General features: G+C 38.3%; 1 protein-coding gene across 1 annotated transcript in view; it reads left to right on the forward strand.

Annotated features, from left to right (window-relative positions):
- xylt1 (xylosyltransferase I) overlaps nucleotides 1-18,638 on the forward strand; it is a 295,672-nt gene extending 277,034 nt beyond the window's left edge. The window contains exon 11 of the mRNA XM_062032690.1: nucleotides 9,815-18,638. Coding sequence (XP_061888674.1) covers nucleotides 9,815-10,137 — 323 coding nt within the window. The 3' untranslated portion in view covers nucleotides 10,138-18,638. The remainder of the gene's footprint in view (nucleotides 1-9,814) is intronic.
- The last annotated feature ends 499 nt before the right edge of the window (nucleotides 18,639-19,137 follow it).

Raw genomic sequence — 19,137 nt, forward strand, 5'->3', positions numbered from 1 at the left:
TCCCCCCGGATGACAGAGCTTCTCACCCTATCTCTAAGGGAGAGCCCCGCCACCCGGCAGAGGAAACTCATTTCGGCCGCTTGTACCCGTGATCTTGTCCTTTCGGTCATAACCCAAAGCTCATGACCATAGGTGAGGATGGGAACGTAGATCGACCGGTAAATTGAGAGCTTTGCCTTCCGGCTCAGCTCCTTCTTCACCACAACGGAGCGATACAGCGTCCGCATTACTGAAGACGCCGCACCGATCCGCCTATCGATCTCACGATCTACTCTTCCCTCACTCGTGAACAAGACTCCGAGGTACTTGAACTCCTCCACTTGGGGCAAGATCTCCTCCCCAACCCGGAGATGGCACTCCACCCTTTTCCGGGCAAGAACCATGGACTCTGACTTGGAGGTGCAGATTCTCATCCCAGTCGCTTCACACTCAGCTGCAAACCGATCCAGCGAGAGCTGAAGATCCTGGCCAGATGAAGCCATCAGGACCACATCATCTGCAAAAAGCAGAGACTTAATCCTGCAGCCACCAAACCGGATCCCCTCAACGCCTTGACTGCGCCTAGAAATTCTGTCCATAAAAGTTATAAACAGAATCGGTGACAAAGGGCAGCCTTGGCGCAGTCCAACCCTCACTGGAAACGTGTCCGACTTACTGCCGGCAATGCGCACCAAGCTCTGACACTGATCGTACAGGGAGCGGACCGCCACAATCAGACAGTCCGATACCCCATACTCTCTGAGCACTCCTCACAGTACTTCCTGAGGGACACGGTCGAATGCCTTCTCCAAGTCCACAAAGCACATGTAGACTGGTTGGGCAAACTCCCATGCACCCTCAAGGACCTTGCCGAGAGTATAGAGCTGGTCCACAGTTCCACGACCAGGACGAAAAACACACTGTTCCTCCTGAATCCGAGGTTCGACTATCCGGCGTAATATATATATATACAATATATATAAATCAGGAATAAAGTGTGTGACTAATCCAAAAAGGGTGTGTATGTGTGTGACTATGTGTTGCAATTATCTGATGAGTGTTACGGGTAGTGTTGAGCGAGAGGCGGAAGTCCAAGAGGGGCAAGGCTGGCTCGGAGGTCTGTGAGCAGACGTGAGGTCGAGGGGAGGAGAGAGGCGTCAAAGTCCGTGTCCAGGCGGAAGGTCGAGATCCAAGAAGCAGCCAGGGAAGTGGAGGGGAGACGAGTAACACATCTCGTGACGCGGGAACGGAGGTACGCTGCTGGAAAGCGACAAGGAGGACACAAGACAAATGAACACGACAAGGGGAGAGAACACAGAGAGAGAAAGATTGTATAGAGCTTGCTTGGTTCGGCTTACTGTACAGGACAGGCACGCTACGTTCTGGCACAGGATAGTAGGTTGTGCTGGCTTAAGAAGGCAGGTCTTCTCATCAGCGATAGGTGCCTTGATTGTTGGCGATTGATTGCAGCTGCTTGCTGCAGCCAGACTGGCGCGCTCTTGGAGGTGCGCCCAGCGCAGCGCACAGATGAATGTGCACTGGTGTGCACCAGGACCGTGACAGCCAATCGGGTTGCAGTTTCAAGTCATATTCAGCAGAACAGATTCCATGCTTTAATAAATACACACATACTTTTTTGATTTCTGTTTTACCTTCAAAGTCAGGGATGTTCAACTTAATTGTTTTTGAGCAACATTTTCAGAAATCTTACCCTGGAAAAAATGCCCCTCTTGAGAAGAGTAAAAAAAACATTACTGTAATTATTTACACTACCGTTCAAAAGTTTGGGGTCACCCAAACAATTTTGTGGAATAGCCTTCATTTCTAAGAACAAGAATAGACTGTCGAGTTTCAGATGAAAGTTCTCGTTTTCTGGCCATTTAGAGCGTTTAATTGACCCCACAAATGTGATGCTCCAGAAACTCAATCTGCTCAAAGGAAGGTCAGTTTTGTAGCTTCTGTAACGAGCTAAACTGTTTTCAGACGTGTGAACATGATTGCACAAGGGTTTTCTAATCATCAATTAGCCTTCTGAGCCAATGAGCAAACACATTGTACCATTAGAACACTGGAGTGATAGTTGCTGGAAATGGGCCTGTATACACCTATGTAGATATTGCACCAAAAACCAGACATTTGCAGCTAGAATAGTCATTTACCACATTAGCAATGTATAGAGTGTATTTCTTTAAAGTTAAGACTAGTTTAAAGTTATCTTCATTGAAAAGTACAGTGCTTTTCCTTCAAAAATAAGGACATTGCAATGTGACCCCAAACTTTTGAACGGTAGTGTGTGTAATGAGCAAAAAAATCTGCCAATGCAACAGGTCAAAATTGTCTTGAAATAAGGTATTATACTTAAGCTTAAAAAGCTTAAATGTGATTTTCAAATGAGCAATTAAAGCATATTATTAGCTATAAACAAAGCACCATTATGATTCAGTTTAAGAGACTGTTCAAACTACAAGTGTTCACAAAGTACAAAGAAAAACAATTATGATGAACATTTTAAACCTTTTTTTTCTAAATAAAAAAATGATTATTTGTGTATTTAATATGTGTTTACTTACTTATGGTATGTTTATTTATTATTTGTTTTATTATTTATTTATTCACTCTTCTGTAACAAACAGAGAACAAGGAAATGGGATAAAACTGCTATGATATGAAATAGGGTAGGATTAAATCAGCTCTACTTCTTCCTACTCCTTTTCGGACGTGCTGTAATGAAACAACTGGAAATAGGTGATGCATTACATTGTATCGTATGCATGTTCAACATAAACTGAACTGAACATACTAATATTGTGAAGCTGTGTGTCTTATAACAACTGTGTGATGCTCAATTGTAGTATTGCATAAAAACAAGTATAGGTACATTAGGTTTTAGATATTTTGATTGGAAATTAGAAATGATTATGGTATGGTATGCTCTTTATTGTCATTGCACAAGTACAACGATATTTCATACTTGGTGAGATTGTCAGTTTTTCCAGTGTAGAAGCAGTAGACAGAACGTTTCCCTTCACTATCAGTCGTATATTGTATATACTAGTGTTGTCCCGATACCAAAATGTATTTCGATACTTTTTTTAAATAAAGGTGACCACAAAAAATTAGCATGATTGGCTTTATTTTAACAAAAAATCTTAGGGTACATTAAACAATATGTTTCTTATTGCAGTTAAGTCCTTAAATAAAATAGTGAACTTGTCTTTTATTAGTAAGTAAGCAAACAAAGACTCCTAATTAGTCTGCTGACATATGCAGTAACATATTGTGTCATTTTCCATTCTATTATTTTGTCAACATTATTAAGGACAAGTGGTAGGAAATGAATTATTAATCTACTTGTTCATTGACTGTTAATATCTGCTTACTTTCTCTTTTAACATGTTCTATCTACACTTCTGTTAAAATGTAATAATCACTTATTCTTCTGTTGTTTGATACTTTAAATTCGTTTTGGATGATACCACAAATTTGGGTATCAATCCAATACCAAGTAGTTACAGGATCATACATTGGTCATATTCAAATTCCTCATGTGTCCAGGGACATATTTCCTGAGTTTATAAACATACTATAATTTTTAAAAAACGAAAGAAGATTTTGTGATGCTAAAAAATATTGACGTAATCATAGTAATATTAACTAGATATGCTCATGTACTTGGTATCATTACAGTGGATGTCAGGTGTAGATCCACACATGGCGTTTGTTTACATTGTAACGCCGGTGAGCTACGGTGTGTAGTGAAGCATGTTTAGCTATTCCTCGTCCTGCAGGGATGATACTTGTAAGAAACTTACTTTATTTGTCGCCATGGAGACCAGTATTAGTGATTTAGAAGTAGCTAAAACACTGCCGACGGCAGATGGATGTTAGCCGCTAGCTAGCTAGCCATGTCTTAAAGCACCTCATCCTGAGGGCGTTTCAGTGTTATAACTTCACCTTTATCGTTAGTTTTTAAGCCAAAATGCGTCCGTTCTCCCTTTTCTGTCTACACACTGTGTCTGCTTGTAAGTACTCTGTGATTGTGCGCTGCCGAACATGCTCGTCTGCTTGTAAACCAGCAATGACACGACGTGACGACGACGGGGGGACCGGTACTTTTCAGAGGTGGTATAGTACCGAATATGATGCATTAGTATCGCGGTGCTATACTAATACCGGTATACCGTGCAACCCTTGTATATACTGTACATATGTAGAAACAGCGTCTATCTGCTGAAAAGATGTCAGCCTCTTACACGCTTTTTGAACCAGCCCAAATGAGGACGAGGGGAGGAACTAAAATGGAGCCTTGAGGAACACCACTAGTATAACTAAAGACCTTGAACAAATAACTACGGCTTGCATCTGAAGTAAACACGCTACAACTAGGGCTGGGCGATATGGACGAAAAACTGTATCTCGATATATTTTAACTTAAACTCGATACTCGATGTATATCTCGATATATTTTTCCGGTGAAAGTATACATATAAAGATATTCATTTTTGAGCGATATTCAGTGAAATTGAAGTGAATGATAACTGTACTGTAAACAGTCAGTGGCACTTTTATTAACTCAGTTAGTCAAGGTGGGTATTAACAGCACAGAAAATAATCTTTTTAAGTAGCACAGAATTACATAACATAAATAAAATAGAAAAAATATTATTTTTTACGTAAAATAAATAACATAGCTGTACAAATAATACTAAATGTATCAAACTCAGATAAAAAAATAAATTGCGGGCAGGCACTTTTTAATTCCCAGTCGACGATGTAATGGACTGCCACACATGTACGGTTCTGGCCATCGCCAAGTAAGTGACTTGACTTCATTGTGCGACTATAATCTTCCTCACTTCGGCGTACATTTTTGGCAGCTTTTCTCGTGCAACTGGAGAACAGTTTTGATTCGGGCTTACATGGTAAACAATTCAAATGAATGTTTTAGTCCAGGGGTGTCCAAACTTTTTCCACTGAGGGCCGCACACGGAAAAATTAAAGCATGCGGGGGCCATTTTGATATTTTTCATTTTCAAACCATAACAAAATATATGGATTTTGTTTGTTTTTTACCTTTAGGGCTCTCGGGGACCATAAAGGGTCTGAGTCATTAAAATGTTAAAAACAAGTCAAAATATTATTTTTTTAAATTTATTTAACACTTACAGTAAATCTCTACAGTATATCAACTTCAGGTTGATATAAAGTTTAAAAAAACAAAAAGGTTTTATGCCTTTTCTGTCAAGGACAACTTAGTTTTTTATAATAAAACTGAAATATGCAGTATTTCCCCCACTGCCCAAAACATTCAGAAAGCAATGTTTGAGTGAAGTAATTAGAGCCTTAAAAAGATCAATAATGCAGGACACCATTGATTTTAATTCATTATTATTTTTGAGTAATCACAGTGAAAAGATAAATAAAATCCCATTAAATATATTTGGGATCCAAAAGGTGCCCCACTCAGAAAGTGATACCGGCTGCACCAAATGATAATATAAATACATTTAATAAAGTCAAAATACAAGTAAGGCAACAAGAGAAGTATCCTACACTTCTCTTTTGTAAAGTAAATCTGAACAGCCGATATGGGCATCTACATCTGCTATATGATTTGCCCGAGAAGCTGGGCAGGACATTAAAAAAATAAAAAAATTAAAAAAAAATTTAAAAAAATAAGAAAGTGATACATTGTTATTAGTTTTTTTTTTACTTTCAACACTTAAGTTACGAGATCAACTTCAGATATATCTGTCGATTTTACGTTTTAACTATTATTTTGTTTGTTTTATGCTCTTTTGTCAAATAAAATGTTGATGTTTTTGTATGGCAACCACACAATATATGCAATATTTTCCACATAAAACATTTTAAAGTGAAATATTTGAAATAATTGGAGCCTTGAATAGGTCAATAATTCTTATCTTATTAATCATTGATTTTTTTTATTTTTTATTTTTTTTTGAGCAATGGCAAAAAAAGAAAAAGAAAGATAACAAAAGAAGAAAAAAAAGCCTGCAAGGCAGTTTTGTGTCAACATTGCAACTTTTCTAGTTAGATTTCACCTCATTCCCCTTTTTTTAATGTTTTTTTTAATTTTTGCCACAGTTTTTCCAGAATGTGTGGCGGGCCGGTAAACAATTAGCTGCGGGCCGCAAATGGCCCCCGGGCCGCACTTTGGACACCCCTGTTTTAGTCAGACGCATACATTTGTCCAAAATGTGGCCAAATAGACGCGTTGTGGGTTTCCTGGACCTGGTCTACATCGCTAAAAGAAAAATCTAAAGAAGAGAATTCCTCTGTCATCTTCCACTAGTTTTTTAAATATATAAATCACCCGCTTGAAAATTTTCTCTTTCTTTTCTCCGACTCTCTCGTCGTCATTTGGGATGTCTGTTGTGATTTCCCTTCCTGGTCCCATGACCCGCCCACCCTTGCCTTTGATTGGCCTGTCCCTAATGTTTTGCCCTAATCTTAACCAATCGTGACTCATCATAGTAAACAACCAACCAATCATGGATGTTCTTATATGTGTAAGTACGTCTTGGAAGGAGGAAGGGGAGAGGTTTAGTAGCCCATGGAGTTTTGCGGGAGAGAACAAGGAACACAACAAATAAGCGCTGTTTGGTCATTTTAACGTGAAATAAATTATATCGATATTACGATATTTTCTTAATTCATATCTTGTTTAAAAATATATCGATATATCTTACAAACTGCTCAGTGACCTTGTGGTTAGAGTGTCCGCCCTGACATCGGTAGGTCGTGAGTTAGTCATACCAAAGACTATAAAAATGGGACCCATTGCCTCCACTCAGCAGAGGGTAATTTCACCACACCTAGTGTGTGTGTGAGACTATCAGTGGTACTTTAACTTTAAACTCGATATATCGCCCAGCCCTAGCTACAGCAACACCTTAGTGACATAAATCACATTGCAAAAACTATTTGTTACAGCCAAAAAAGGAGAAGACTTAAAAAGGGAATTTGATGCAAAAAATAGTTTCGCCCAAGTTTAGAACTGAACTCGGGTCTGGTATGATGTCATTCCGGGTCCGGATTTGCCGCCAGTTGAATACAAAATACAGGAAAAAAAATGCACTCTCCAAAAAACATAATAAAACAAAAATAAAGAGGTGCACGGCAAAAAGTGTACTTAAAGAAAAAGCAAGGCCAGCAACACTGGTGTCCTTTCTATAATTTTAATATAAACTGCACAGGCGCTTACCAAACACAGACCAGTTTCGACAAGGTCCTTGTCAGTGTGCAATTTTTTTAACAAGAAGTGATGCACTTAAATAGTCACAGCTGTGGTCAATCAATTGATATAATAAATCAAGAACAAATAATAGACAAAATGGGAAATTATACAAAATAAATCAAAGACTCACTATAGTATAGGAAAATAAAGTAATGGTAAATGGTAAATGGGTCGTACTTGTATAGCGCTTTTCTACCTTTTTAAGGAACTCAATGCGCTTTGACACTATTTTCCACATTCACCCATTCACACACACACACACACATATTCACACACTGATGGCGGGAGCTGCCATGCACGGCGCTAACCAGGACCCATCAGGAGCAAGGGTGAAGTGTCTTGCTCAAGGACACAACGGACGTGACTAGGATGGTAGAAGGTGGGGATTGAACCAGTAACCCTCAGATTGCTGGCACGGCCACTCTCCCAACTTCGCCACGCCGTACATATTACATATTTTATTACATAAAGTAATAAAAAACTTTGGTAACACTTTAGTATGGGGAACATATTCACCATTAAATAGTTGCTTATTAACATGCAAATTAGTAACATATTGGCTCTTAATTAGTCATTATTAAGTACTTATTAATGCCTTATTCTGCATGGCCTTATTATACAACCAGTAAGCCATTAACTAAGAGTCTTCCCTCAATAAGGTTAGGGTCAGGGTTAGGGTTAGGTTACTTAGAATATGTTCCCCTAGTATCCAAATAACTCTAAATCAGTGGTTCTTAACCTTGTTGGAGGTACCGAACCCCGCCAGTTTCATATGCACATTCACCGAACCCTTCTTTAGTGAAAAATAAAATGTTGTATTTTTTCAAATTCAAGACAAATGTATATGTTTTTGGTAACACTTTAGTATGGGGAACATATTCTTAGTAACAAAGACTTAATATAGAGTTATTTGGTTAGGGTTAGGGTTAGGGCTAGAGGGTTAGGGCCTCTATTACCCATTAATAAGTACTTAATAATGACTGGTTAAGAGCCAATATGTTACTAATTTGCATGTTAATAAGCAACTAATTAATGGTGAATATGTTCCCCATACTAAAGTGTTACCATGTTTTTTTACTGGTGCACAAAATGAACCGTGCTTGAACATCACCTTGTTCAAAGAGCAAAACCAACACAGTGCATAAACTCGCAACAAATTACACATCTGCAAATCAGTCTGACTTCTGCTGTTGCCGTATCCGTAATACGCCGATAGGGAGAAGTTTTTATATACACGATGAGTCGGGTGTGTCTTGACCTCCGCCGAACCCCTGAGCCCGACTCACCGAACCCCTAGGGTTCGATCGAACCCAGGTTAAGCACCACTGCTCTAAATTAAGTATTTGTTACTTAGAATATGTTCCCCTAGTGTCCAAATAACTCTAAATTAAGTCTTTGTTACTTAGAATATGTTCCCCATACAGTGTTTCCCATAAACTGCCAAGATACCTGTGGCGGTGGGGGCGTGGCTATGGGCGTGGTCACCATGACATCATCGAGTAATTTGCATAATTTACTACAATGATATGATTTTCTCTAAAAAGGCTAAAAAAATGTTTACTTACTAATTAATAATAACAGTTTTGTTTTAAACGTCCATCCATCCATCCATCCATTTTACAATATAATTAAATGATAAATAAATGATAAATGGGTTATACTTGTATAGCGCTTTTCTACCTTCAAGGTACTCAAAGCACTTTGACAGTATTTCCACATTCACCCATTCACACACACATTCACACACTGATGGCGGGAGCTGCCATGCAAGGCGCTAACCAGCAGCCATCAGGAGCAAGGGTGAAGTGTCTTGCCCAAGGACACAACGGACGTGACTAGGATGGTAGAAGGTGGGGATTGAACCCCAGTAACCAGCAACCCTCCGATTGCTGGCACGGCCACTCTACCAACTTCGCCACTCCGCCCCATTACAACACTTTATGTACATATTTATATACAGATTTGATCAATAAGTTATTCACTGAAATATATTTATTAATTGTGGTTCTTATAAAAAATATATCTTATAAAATATAAAAGCTAAAATGTCTCTTAAAGGTCTGCCCCTTTAATTAGTGCATACTAAATTATTTAACTTTAGCCTACTACTACAACCATATTATTTACCAGCAACATAAAGTGAAACAGAGGCAGAGGTGTCCTGCCACAGTCAGTAACAAATAAACAGAAAACAGTAGTGGTCAAATAGAACAGAAATAAGGCAACAAGAGAAGTATCCTACACTTCTCTTTTGTAAAGTAAATCTGAACAGCCTATATGGGCATCTACATCAACTATATGATTTGCCTGAGAAGCGAGACAGGACAAAAAAATATATATATATATAAATAAATAAATAATAATAATAATAATAATTGTATTTTATTTTTATTTTTTTATTTGTGGCGGACGTAATTCTTTCAAGGCGGGCCGCTACAAATAAATGAATGTGTGGGAAACCCTGCCATACTAAAGTGTTACCAAAACTTTTTTTTTTTTTTTTTTTTCAAATACACCTGCTCTAATCTGGCCACTGACCCGTGAACTTATTATCTGTCTCCATTTTTGTACCAGATGACTCACTGAAGCTCCACAACGGTCCAGCCAAGAACAGCTACATGGAGCAGAGTTTCCTCGGCCTCAACCCTGTGCTGAACATCCCCATCAGCCCGGGCTCCGTGGAGCAGGCCAAGAGGAACGCCGCTCTGACCGGCCCGGAGCTGGAGCGCTGGGCGGACAGCCTGGTGGGCGAACTGTGGGAGGCGGCGGACATCTGCGCCGTGGGCCTGACTGCCTGCCCCGTCATGCAAGCCTGCCCCAAGAACCCTTGGAGCTCCCTGAGCCCCGACCCAAAGTCCCAACTGGGACCGCCGCGTGCCGACGGGCGCATCAGGTAGCAGCGAGGCCTCCGGCTGGACAGGAGGCCCCGGCTCAAAATTCACTGTTGAGTTTTTAATTTATTTATGAGCTGTGTTGCAGATGCGTGAGTGAGGGGAAGCAAGTTCTTATTCTGTCTCAGGAGACGAAGGGAACATAAAAAGGTGATCAATGGTTGGAAGGTCCAGGATGTACTTTGCTATTTCACTGCTGCAATCTATTTATTTTCGTCTAATAGGAGTTACACCGCGATCAAATCTTGCAATTTTCGAGCATTTATGTTGCCGCTCGATGAATTCGGAAGTCAAATGTGTTTTAATAAGGCTGATAGGGGTGTAACGGTCGCATTGTTCCGTACATTTGTTGACGTACTGATTTAGCACACGGTACTTATTACAAGTGAGGAACAGGAAGTGCACTTTCCACTTGTGTGCCTAAAAGTAGACAAAAAAGTTGACACAATTCTGCACAGAAGAGGTATCTAGGTGGCTCATTCTAAAAACACAATTGGTTAAATATATAATAATATATTTTTAGTATTTTTAAATCAGATTGAAAACATTTTGGAATTTGGATGAATCATAATAATGTGCTTGCGTAATTGAAATCAGCTTAAAAAAGACCCCAATATAAAGTTAAAGTACCACTGATTGTCACACACACACTAGGTGTGGTGAAATTACCCTCTGCATTCGACCCATCCCCTTGTTCCACCCCCTGGGGGGTGAGGGGAGCAGTGAGCAGCAGCAGTGGCCGCGCCCGGGAATCATTTTGGTGATTTAACCCCCAATTCAAACCCTTGATGCTGAGTGCCAAATAATGGGTCCCATTGTTATAGTCTTTGGTATGACTCGGCCGGGGTTTGAACTCACGACCTACCGAGCTCATGGCGGACACTCCAACCAGAAGGCTACTGAGCAGGCTTCGTACACAATTGCAATTGTATTGTCAGAATGTCATCCAAGATCGTTTTTTCACGTTTTACTTGAGTGAAAATGTCATTTATGCGCACCAAATTTAATCACAGTTTTATCAAAAGTTCTTATTTCGTATTTTGGAGTGAAATTTGCCCGCGAGCACACCGGTCGGTCTCTCTCATTTTTGTACTGACATGTGCACTGTTCTGATCACTGGCCGTAAAGCAGTTAAAGCAGGGGTGTCAAACTCATTTTAGATGGGGGGCCACATGGATAAAAGTCTAATCCCAAGTGGGCTGGACTGGTAAAATCACGGCACGATAACTTAAAAATAAAGAAAACTTCAGATTGTTTTCTTTGTTTAAAAATAGACATTCTGAAATTGTAGAAAGCATAATGTTGTTGGCCGTTTTTTTACAATTACCTGTTGAGGTTAATAGTATATATACTTTATTTGTCGTTATTTTATATTTTCTGAATAAATGATGTGATAATGTTCATCAGTCAACTCACTGCTGTTCATTTTCAATCTGTGAAGATAAAAAAAAAATTATATAAAAATCAAATTACAGGATGTTATTTATGTAGTTTGATCATTTTCCTCGACTGGTGCACTAACATCATGTGGTTTATTTTGTACATATGTACATCATCTACAAAGATACAAATACTTGCTATTGTGACATCTAGTGGACACATTTAGAACAGCAGTTTCTTTCATTCAAAATTTTCAGGTAAATTTTTATACTTAGCAAACTCATCCCGTGAGCCGGATAAAACCTGTTCGCGGGCTTGATCTGGCTCTCGGGCCATATGTTTGACACCCCTGGGTTATAGTAAAAGAGCTTGTATGGTCAAAATAAATTGCATGATTAATCCTCGTGTATACATAATTTATGCAATAATTTGTTCTGATTAATCACATGAGTTAACGTGTTAATTTTGGCAGCCCTAATTATTAGATATTACCCTAATTTGCTTTGTCACCTATAACATAAACTTCATATAGTTTAGAATACAGTATATTGTTCTAATTAGTTTCAGCATTTTTTATGCAAAAAAGTGTCAAAGTGGCACTCCTACTTCTTAATTTTTATGCTACAACAGGGGTGTCTGCAGTTAGTTTTTTTTAATGTTTTTAAAATTGTACAAATTGATTAATAATGAGATATATTAGTTTTGCCACTAACAACTATTTACTTCGTCACCTATGACAAAAAAGGTGAATTTTTTTATTTATTTTTTTTTTTAGAACTTTTAATACTGGGATGTCAAACATGTTTTCATTGACGACCACATCCCAGTTATGAAAGCCCTCAGAGGGCTGCTTGTTACAGTGAATAGTATATAAATATATAAATGTATAATCGCCTCGTGATAATACACAAATGCCTGTGCGTTTGATTGTTAGATTTTTTTTATGTACAAATCAACAGATAACTTGCTTTGAAATCATAAGTCAAGGCAAAATGCAGTTATTTAAGTATTTGTTTTATTTTTACAATTAAAATGTAATACAGTATATTACGATATATTATTTGTTTCATGTTCAAATAATATTCAAGTTTAAAAAACATACCGGTACATTTTTTTCTGTCAAAATGAAAAGAACGAATACATTTAGTAATTTACAGGCTCTCGTGGGCTATATCAAACAATGTGACGGGCCAGATTTGGCCCTTTGGTCTTGAGTTTGACACCTGTGGCTTAGAACACAGTATATTGACCGACGTTAAAAAAATGTTTGATAATTTTATTTATTAGAAAATTACCTTAAATTGCAGTTTAAGTCTACAAACAATTAAGCACAAAATCTAAGCAGTTTTATGTTTGGAATTTCCTTCCTTTCTGTTCCGAAAATGTATTTAACCGTGACTTAAACCGCGGTACGTACAGAAGCGTGACCATGGCGCACTTTTACACCCCTAGTGGCTAATGATGAATGAAAAAGGCCTTAGTTGCGAGACGCCTGGTACCCAATTTACTGATGTGCCTGCCGAGGTTTATGTGCATAAACAGCACCATCTCTGACTGAAAGGTTTATTTCGATACGACTCCAGGAAGAGCCCAAATCCCCTGCCTTTAAGAATTTTGAGAAAGAAAAATGTTGTCTCTCGAAGAAGCCAATTATTCAAAAAGGTGTCATAGCAGCACAGCTTGTTTCAGTTGAGTGCTTGATGAGAGACGCTGCTGTTAGAAATGCAAACCATCAGAATTTAACCCAAACAAATAAGGATTCTGCATTCGTTCAAAAAAAAAATGGTGGTAGCGTTTTAAGATTTAAGAGGTAATTTTCTTTGATTAATCCCGGATGTCGTCAGGTAGAGGACTAAGAATTTGTTGTTTTCTGACCAGCCTGCCTCAAACTTGAAACACAGTTATTCCACGCTAAACTTAAAATGTATTTTTAGACTTCCTTCCACTCTTGTAAGTTACTTTATGTTGTACGGTAATTTACAAAAAAAAAAGTCTCAAAATGGTCTGACTGAGATAACTGAGTCGCTATTTATTTAAGTTCACATGAATATTGATATTTTTAGTCAATGACTAAATAACTGCGACGCTGCCTTGGCAGCATGATAAGTATTTTTTTGAAAGAAAGCTGCCTTTATTTACAAAGGCCAACACCACCCGAACGTTTACTGTACCCTTTTTACGGTCCGCACCCGCGTGTCACTCTGTGTTGTCATGTCTGAATAGGTCTCCTTATGTTGGCTTGCAACTCTTAACCTGCCAGGTCAAAGGTCGGCTGCCTAAGCGACCTCAGCAAAACAGAAATGGTGACCTTAAACGTACGAATGCGGGGAAGCTGTTCGGTGTTTCCTGCTCCTTGTGGTGGTCTTCATACTGTGACAATGATGTAAAAACTCATTATTGTATATTCATACTATACTGTCCTTTTTAGATCGGGTCTGTATCCCACACGACCGTTGTGGCAGCCCGCCACAAATACCGTATTTTCCGGACTATAAAGCCCCACACACTAAATTTTAGAAGAAACAAATATGTTTGCATATATTTGCCGTAGATATATACGTTGCGAAATTAGATGTTTACATAGAAAGATTTTGTTAATGTTTGTTTACACACCTTAATTGTTTCTAAATAATGTCTGTAGCAGGGCAGTAAAATGGCTGATCAAACAAAATGTCAAGGACCCACTAGCTGCGAAGTCTATCTTCCCAATCAGCTAAACAGACTGAGGGTAGAATTTACAGAGGAATTTGTAAAACTGAAACAACACAAAAAGAATGCCTTTGTAAGTTAACTTGTAAACGTGTTAGTATATGAGTAAATGCTAACAACGCTAGCTTGATTACAATACGATAGCACGCACAAATATGCATGAAAAAACTACGACTTGTTTCAGTCATATTGTAAAAGTTACAAACGTTGCTTGGGGTGATGACTGAAGAACCCTTTCGAGCAGAAACGCTATGTGCGACTAGTAGACGGAACGGCACTTATACTTCCGGTTTAAGGCAAAAGAAATACTGTTGACATTCACCCCGCAGCACACTAGTCCAAAAGAGGGCGCCATGGAACAAACAATTTATGAAACTGAAACAACACAAAAAGAATGCCTTTGGAAGTTAACTTGTAAACGTGTTAGCATATTAGCTAAATGTTTGTTTACATACCTTAATCGTTTCTAAACAATGTCTGTAACACGGCAGTAAAACGGCTGATCAAACAAAACGTCATGGATCCACTAGCTGCGAAAGCTAGCTTCAACATTTAACATTGTCACGTTATCGATGGGAAAATTCATTTTTAGACAATATGATTTGCCTGAGCGGCTAGGAGACACCGAGAGTAACAAGCGGTATAAAATGGATTAGAAAGGAAAGATAAAATTTAAAAAAATAAATAAATAAAAATTAAAACACTTTTTTTTTAACTTGGGCCGTATTTTGGATGCTGGGGGGCCGGATCCGGCCCGCGGGCCGTAGTTTGGGGACCCCTGCCTTAGACAAACAGTGCACATTAAGCGAATGAAGAAATTTTGAAATATATTTTATTTATGCATTTGATTATATTCTAAATGAATCCAGTGGGCCGGATTGATCACCCTTGTGTTAATACACTCTTTGATTTTGATTTTGAAATACAAGAATACAAATTGAAAAACAGAGTTGTTTTTTCAGTGTTGAAGAGCAATTACTAGATTAAAAAAATGTTTTATTTGCATCTTATATCACAAAGATTTAAATCAGTCAGCAGAAAATAGACCAACCGACTAAAAACAGATGTTTTTATTGTTTGTAATCTGGAAGCGTAAGTTGCTATTTAAAGACAAGACTGACCAGTACTTTAGGGGAAAAACTGTGAGATGTTGCATAAGACCAGATGATCATAGATAAATATGTTTTTGAATATATGTTTATGTATAACAACACCACACGTTTTGTTTTTTCCTAATAGTTGGTGTCAAAATATAAAAAAAACATCTGTTTTTGTTCATTTGTTTTGTTTCTGCTGACTGACTTTTTTTAATGTTAAATGAAATATTTAAAAAATGTTTTTTTAAATGTAATTATTGCTTTTCGACATACAAAAAAAAGAACGCTTTATTCACTTCAAAATTAATTTCTAACATCCGACTTCACGTCACAACTTAACTAACGGGTGTGCTGCCTTTTTGCCATGTTTACAACACAAAACATACAACGTCATTTTGTGTTTTTATACATCGCATATGTTTTTTGTACAAAACATCGTACATTGTAGTCACATAGTACCTGTTTTGTGCGTATGCAAGCTTCATAGATGAGGCCGCAGGTCTCCCAGAGCATAAGAAGACTTAGCAGGAACCAGGCTCAGCGTTGCCAACACAGCGCTTTATTTATCTAGTATTCAGAGCCCTCGTGGTTGTCTATTTCAACAAAGCAACTCGCAACAAATCTAGCAAAAAAAAAATGTTAGTTTTATTGGACATTTGGAAACTAACATGAAAGCATCGCTCTTGTCAACTACTGGCAGTCCTGCTGTGCCCCCGCCTTTCCATGCTTGTGTTTCATGTTTTTATGCTCACAAGGGTCGTAGCCAATCATGCTAATTAGACGATGACTCCACCTGACCCCCCAAACTTAAGTCCTCTGCGAAACACTGGTTTCTACAGTCGTGGTCAAAAGTTGACATCCACTTGTAAAGAACATAATGTCGTGGCTGTCTTGAGTTTGCAATCATTTCTACAACTCTTATTTTTTTGTGATAGAGTGATTGGAGCACATACTTGTAGGTCACAAAAAACATTCATGAAGTTTGGTTCTTTTATGAATTTATTATGGGTCTACTGAAAATGTGAGCAAATCTGCTGGGTCAAAAGTATACATACAGCAATGTTAATATTTGCTTACATGTCCCTTGGCAAGTTTCACTGCAATAAGGTGCTTTTGGTAGCCATCCACAAGCTTCACATTGAATTTTTGACCACTCCTCTTGACAACATTGGTGCAGTTCAGCTAAATTTGTTAATTTTCTGACATGGACTTGTTTCTTCAGCATTGTCCACACGTTTAGGTCAGGACTTTGGGAAGGCCATTCTAAAACCTTAATTCTAGCCCGATTTAGCCATTTCTTTACCATGTTTGACGTGTGTTTGGGGTCATTGTCCTGTTGGATCACCCAACTGCGCCCAAGACCCAACCTCCGGGCTGATGATTTTAGGTTGTCCTTAAGAATTTGGAGGGTTTCATTGTCCCATTTACTCTCTGTAAAGCAACAGTTCCAAACAGGCCCAGAGCATAATACTACCACCACCATGCACAACGGTAGGAATGGTGTTCTTGGGATTAAAGGCCTCATCTTTCCTCCTCCAAACATATTGCTGGGTATTGTGGCCAAACAGCTCAATTTTTGTTTCATCTGACCACAGAACTTTCCTCCAGAGGGTCTTATCTTTGTCCATGTGATGTCACATTTTCAGTAGACCCGTAATACATTCATAAAAGAACCAAACTTCATTAATGTTTTTTGTGCTCCAATCACTCTATCACAAAAAAATAATAGTTGTAGAAATGATTGGAAACTCAAGACAGCCATGACATTATGTTCTTCACAAGTGTATGTAAACTTTTGACCACGACTATACATGTATGTGTGTTTAAAACTACTTTCCAGACAATCGCTAACAAGCTCAACATTGTGTTTTACTCTGAATCAACTAGTTTTTCAATATCTGTTTTAGCTCATGTTGGGTACAGTGCGAGTTTGCCATTAAGTTATATATATCTGTTCATTTTCCATCTATAGCAGGGGTGTTAAAGTCAAGACCCGCCCGGGAATTAATTATCTATGGATGATTTTTGATTAGTATTAGAACCGGCCTGCAGGCCACAGCCGCCTTCTGCTGATTTGCACGCACCAATACACCATCAGGAATTGTCAAAATGGGGTCCCAGGGACCCCATCAAGTCATAAAAATGGGGTTCCCACAGTAAATTTTTGGGGTGACACTTTTTTGTAAGCGTTTTGAAAACAAATGATAAATGCACGCATTATCCTGTTATATCTCACATTCTATATTGTGTTTTGGAAAAAGGTTGTCATAAACATTACTTAATTCATTAAAAAATAATACAAAAGACAACAAATTTTTATGCATCTGTAAATATATTCTGTTATGAACATTCATTCACTTTCTTCTTTCCTTCATGGATCTAAACTTTACCGCTGCCGATATATTTTGTTATATTTTTATTGTGATATTTTCAGAATGTGTTTGTTCTATTTTTGGCCAAAGCAAGACAAAGAAAACAATCTGAAGTTTTTAGTTTCAACGCCATGGTTTTAATAGTCCGGCCCGCGTGTGCACAGATTTTCCTCCATGCGGCCCCGGAGCTAAAATGAGTTTGACACCCCTGCTCTATAGGAACACACTCAATTTGTTGTTATATTGGCCAGCAACAAAATGTTTTTATGCAGTATTCATTCTGTATGTAAATTCAATGGCAGTTGTGGTGAAAGAAGAGTTCTAATAGGTGTTACTCAATGTAAGTCCTGTTTGTAAGACCAATGATCAACAATGTAAATAGGTATTTTGTATTGAATTATCGTGTCAAAGATACTGTACGTGTAAATACAAAAAGTGGTGAAATGACATTGATCTATTAGGAGTTGTTGACGTGTGAGCACGGAGAGTGGTTTGTTGGTGTTTATTGATCAAAGAAGTACATAAACTGCTCCAGTGTTTGGGGCTCCTTTGCCTCTCAGAGAAAATCTTACGCCAGATTGTTGTTGTTCTTGCTGGAATGTAATGTGGAGCAACTGTTGCACAAATCTCTCTCAACTCCCCTCATCATTTTGGGTCCTTTTTTTTGTTTTTGTTTTTTCCGGGGAGGCTCTGTGTGCCTTAGATGACTTTTAGAACCTTCTCTGCCCATTATCACACAATCTTGTCTTATTTTTTGACCTGATGTGATGAATATCGTAAGACTGGTATTGCAACACCAAAAAAAAAAAATAATGTCTGCTGTTGTTGTGTATATCATCAGGCCTTCTGTCCTTATCTGATTTGATTTGTCTTCCCTCGGGGAGATGTTTTGTTGACGGTGACTGGCTTGTCTTACTTTTCTCTGACTGCATTTTGGAAATAAAATTCTGTGGGAAACTGCTTCAACTGACTCTGTGGATTTGCTTGGATTTTAATGACGTCACGTCCGGCTCATTAAATATGCGTGGTGGTCAAGCAATGGGTACTAGGCGCCATTTAGCCTATATCGAAAAAAGAATGCCCTATGAATGCATGGTTTTAGGCTCTACGAACGGTTCAAATCGTGAAAAGGATAAATATTTCTTCAGAGTTCTTCGAAATGTTATCAAGAAGGGCGGAAGAGTGCAAGATTTTACGAAAGGCGACGACAAAAGTGGCACACTGCAGTACAAAGGAAGAGAGTCGAAGAACACATTAGTTTGCAGTTGTAACTTCGTTAAAGGTTTATTTGATATAATTTTAGTATTCTTTACTCGTTTAATATTTTCCATTGAAGTATAATCTTGATATTATTTGTACTTTAACAAACATAGCCTATAACGAAGAAAAGTGCCCTATGCAAATCCCGTTCAAATCGCGAAAAGGATACATTTTTCTTCAGAGTTCAT

The sequence above is a fragment of the Entelurus aequoreus genome, linkage group LG22, assembly GCF_033978785.1.
Source record: "Entelurus aequoreus isolate RoL-2023_Sb linkage group LG22, RoL_Eaeq_v1.1, whole genome shotgun sequence".
Taxonomy (NCBI): Eukaryota; Metazoa; Chordata; class Actinopteri; order Syngnathiformes; family Syngnathidae; genus Entelurus; species Entelurus aequoreus.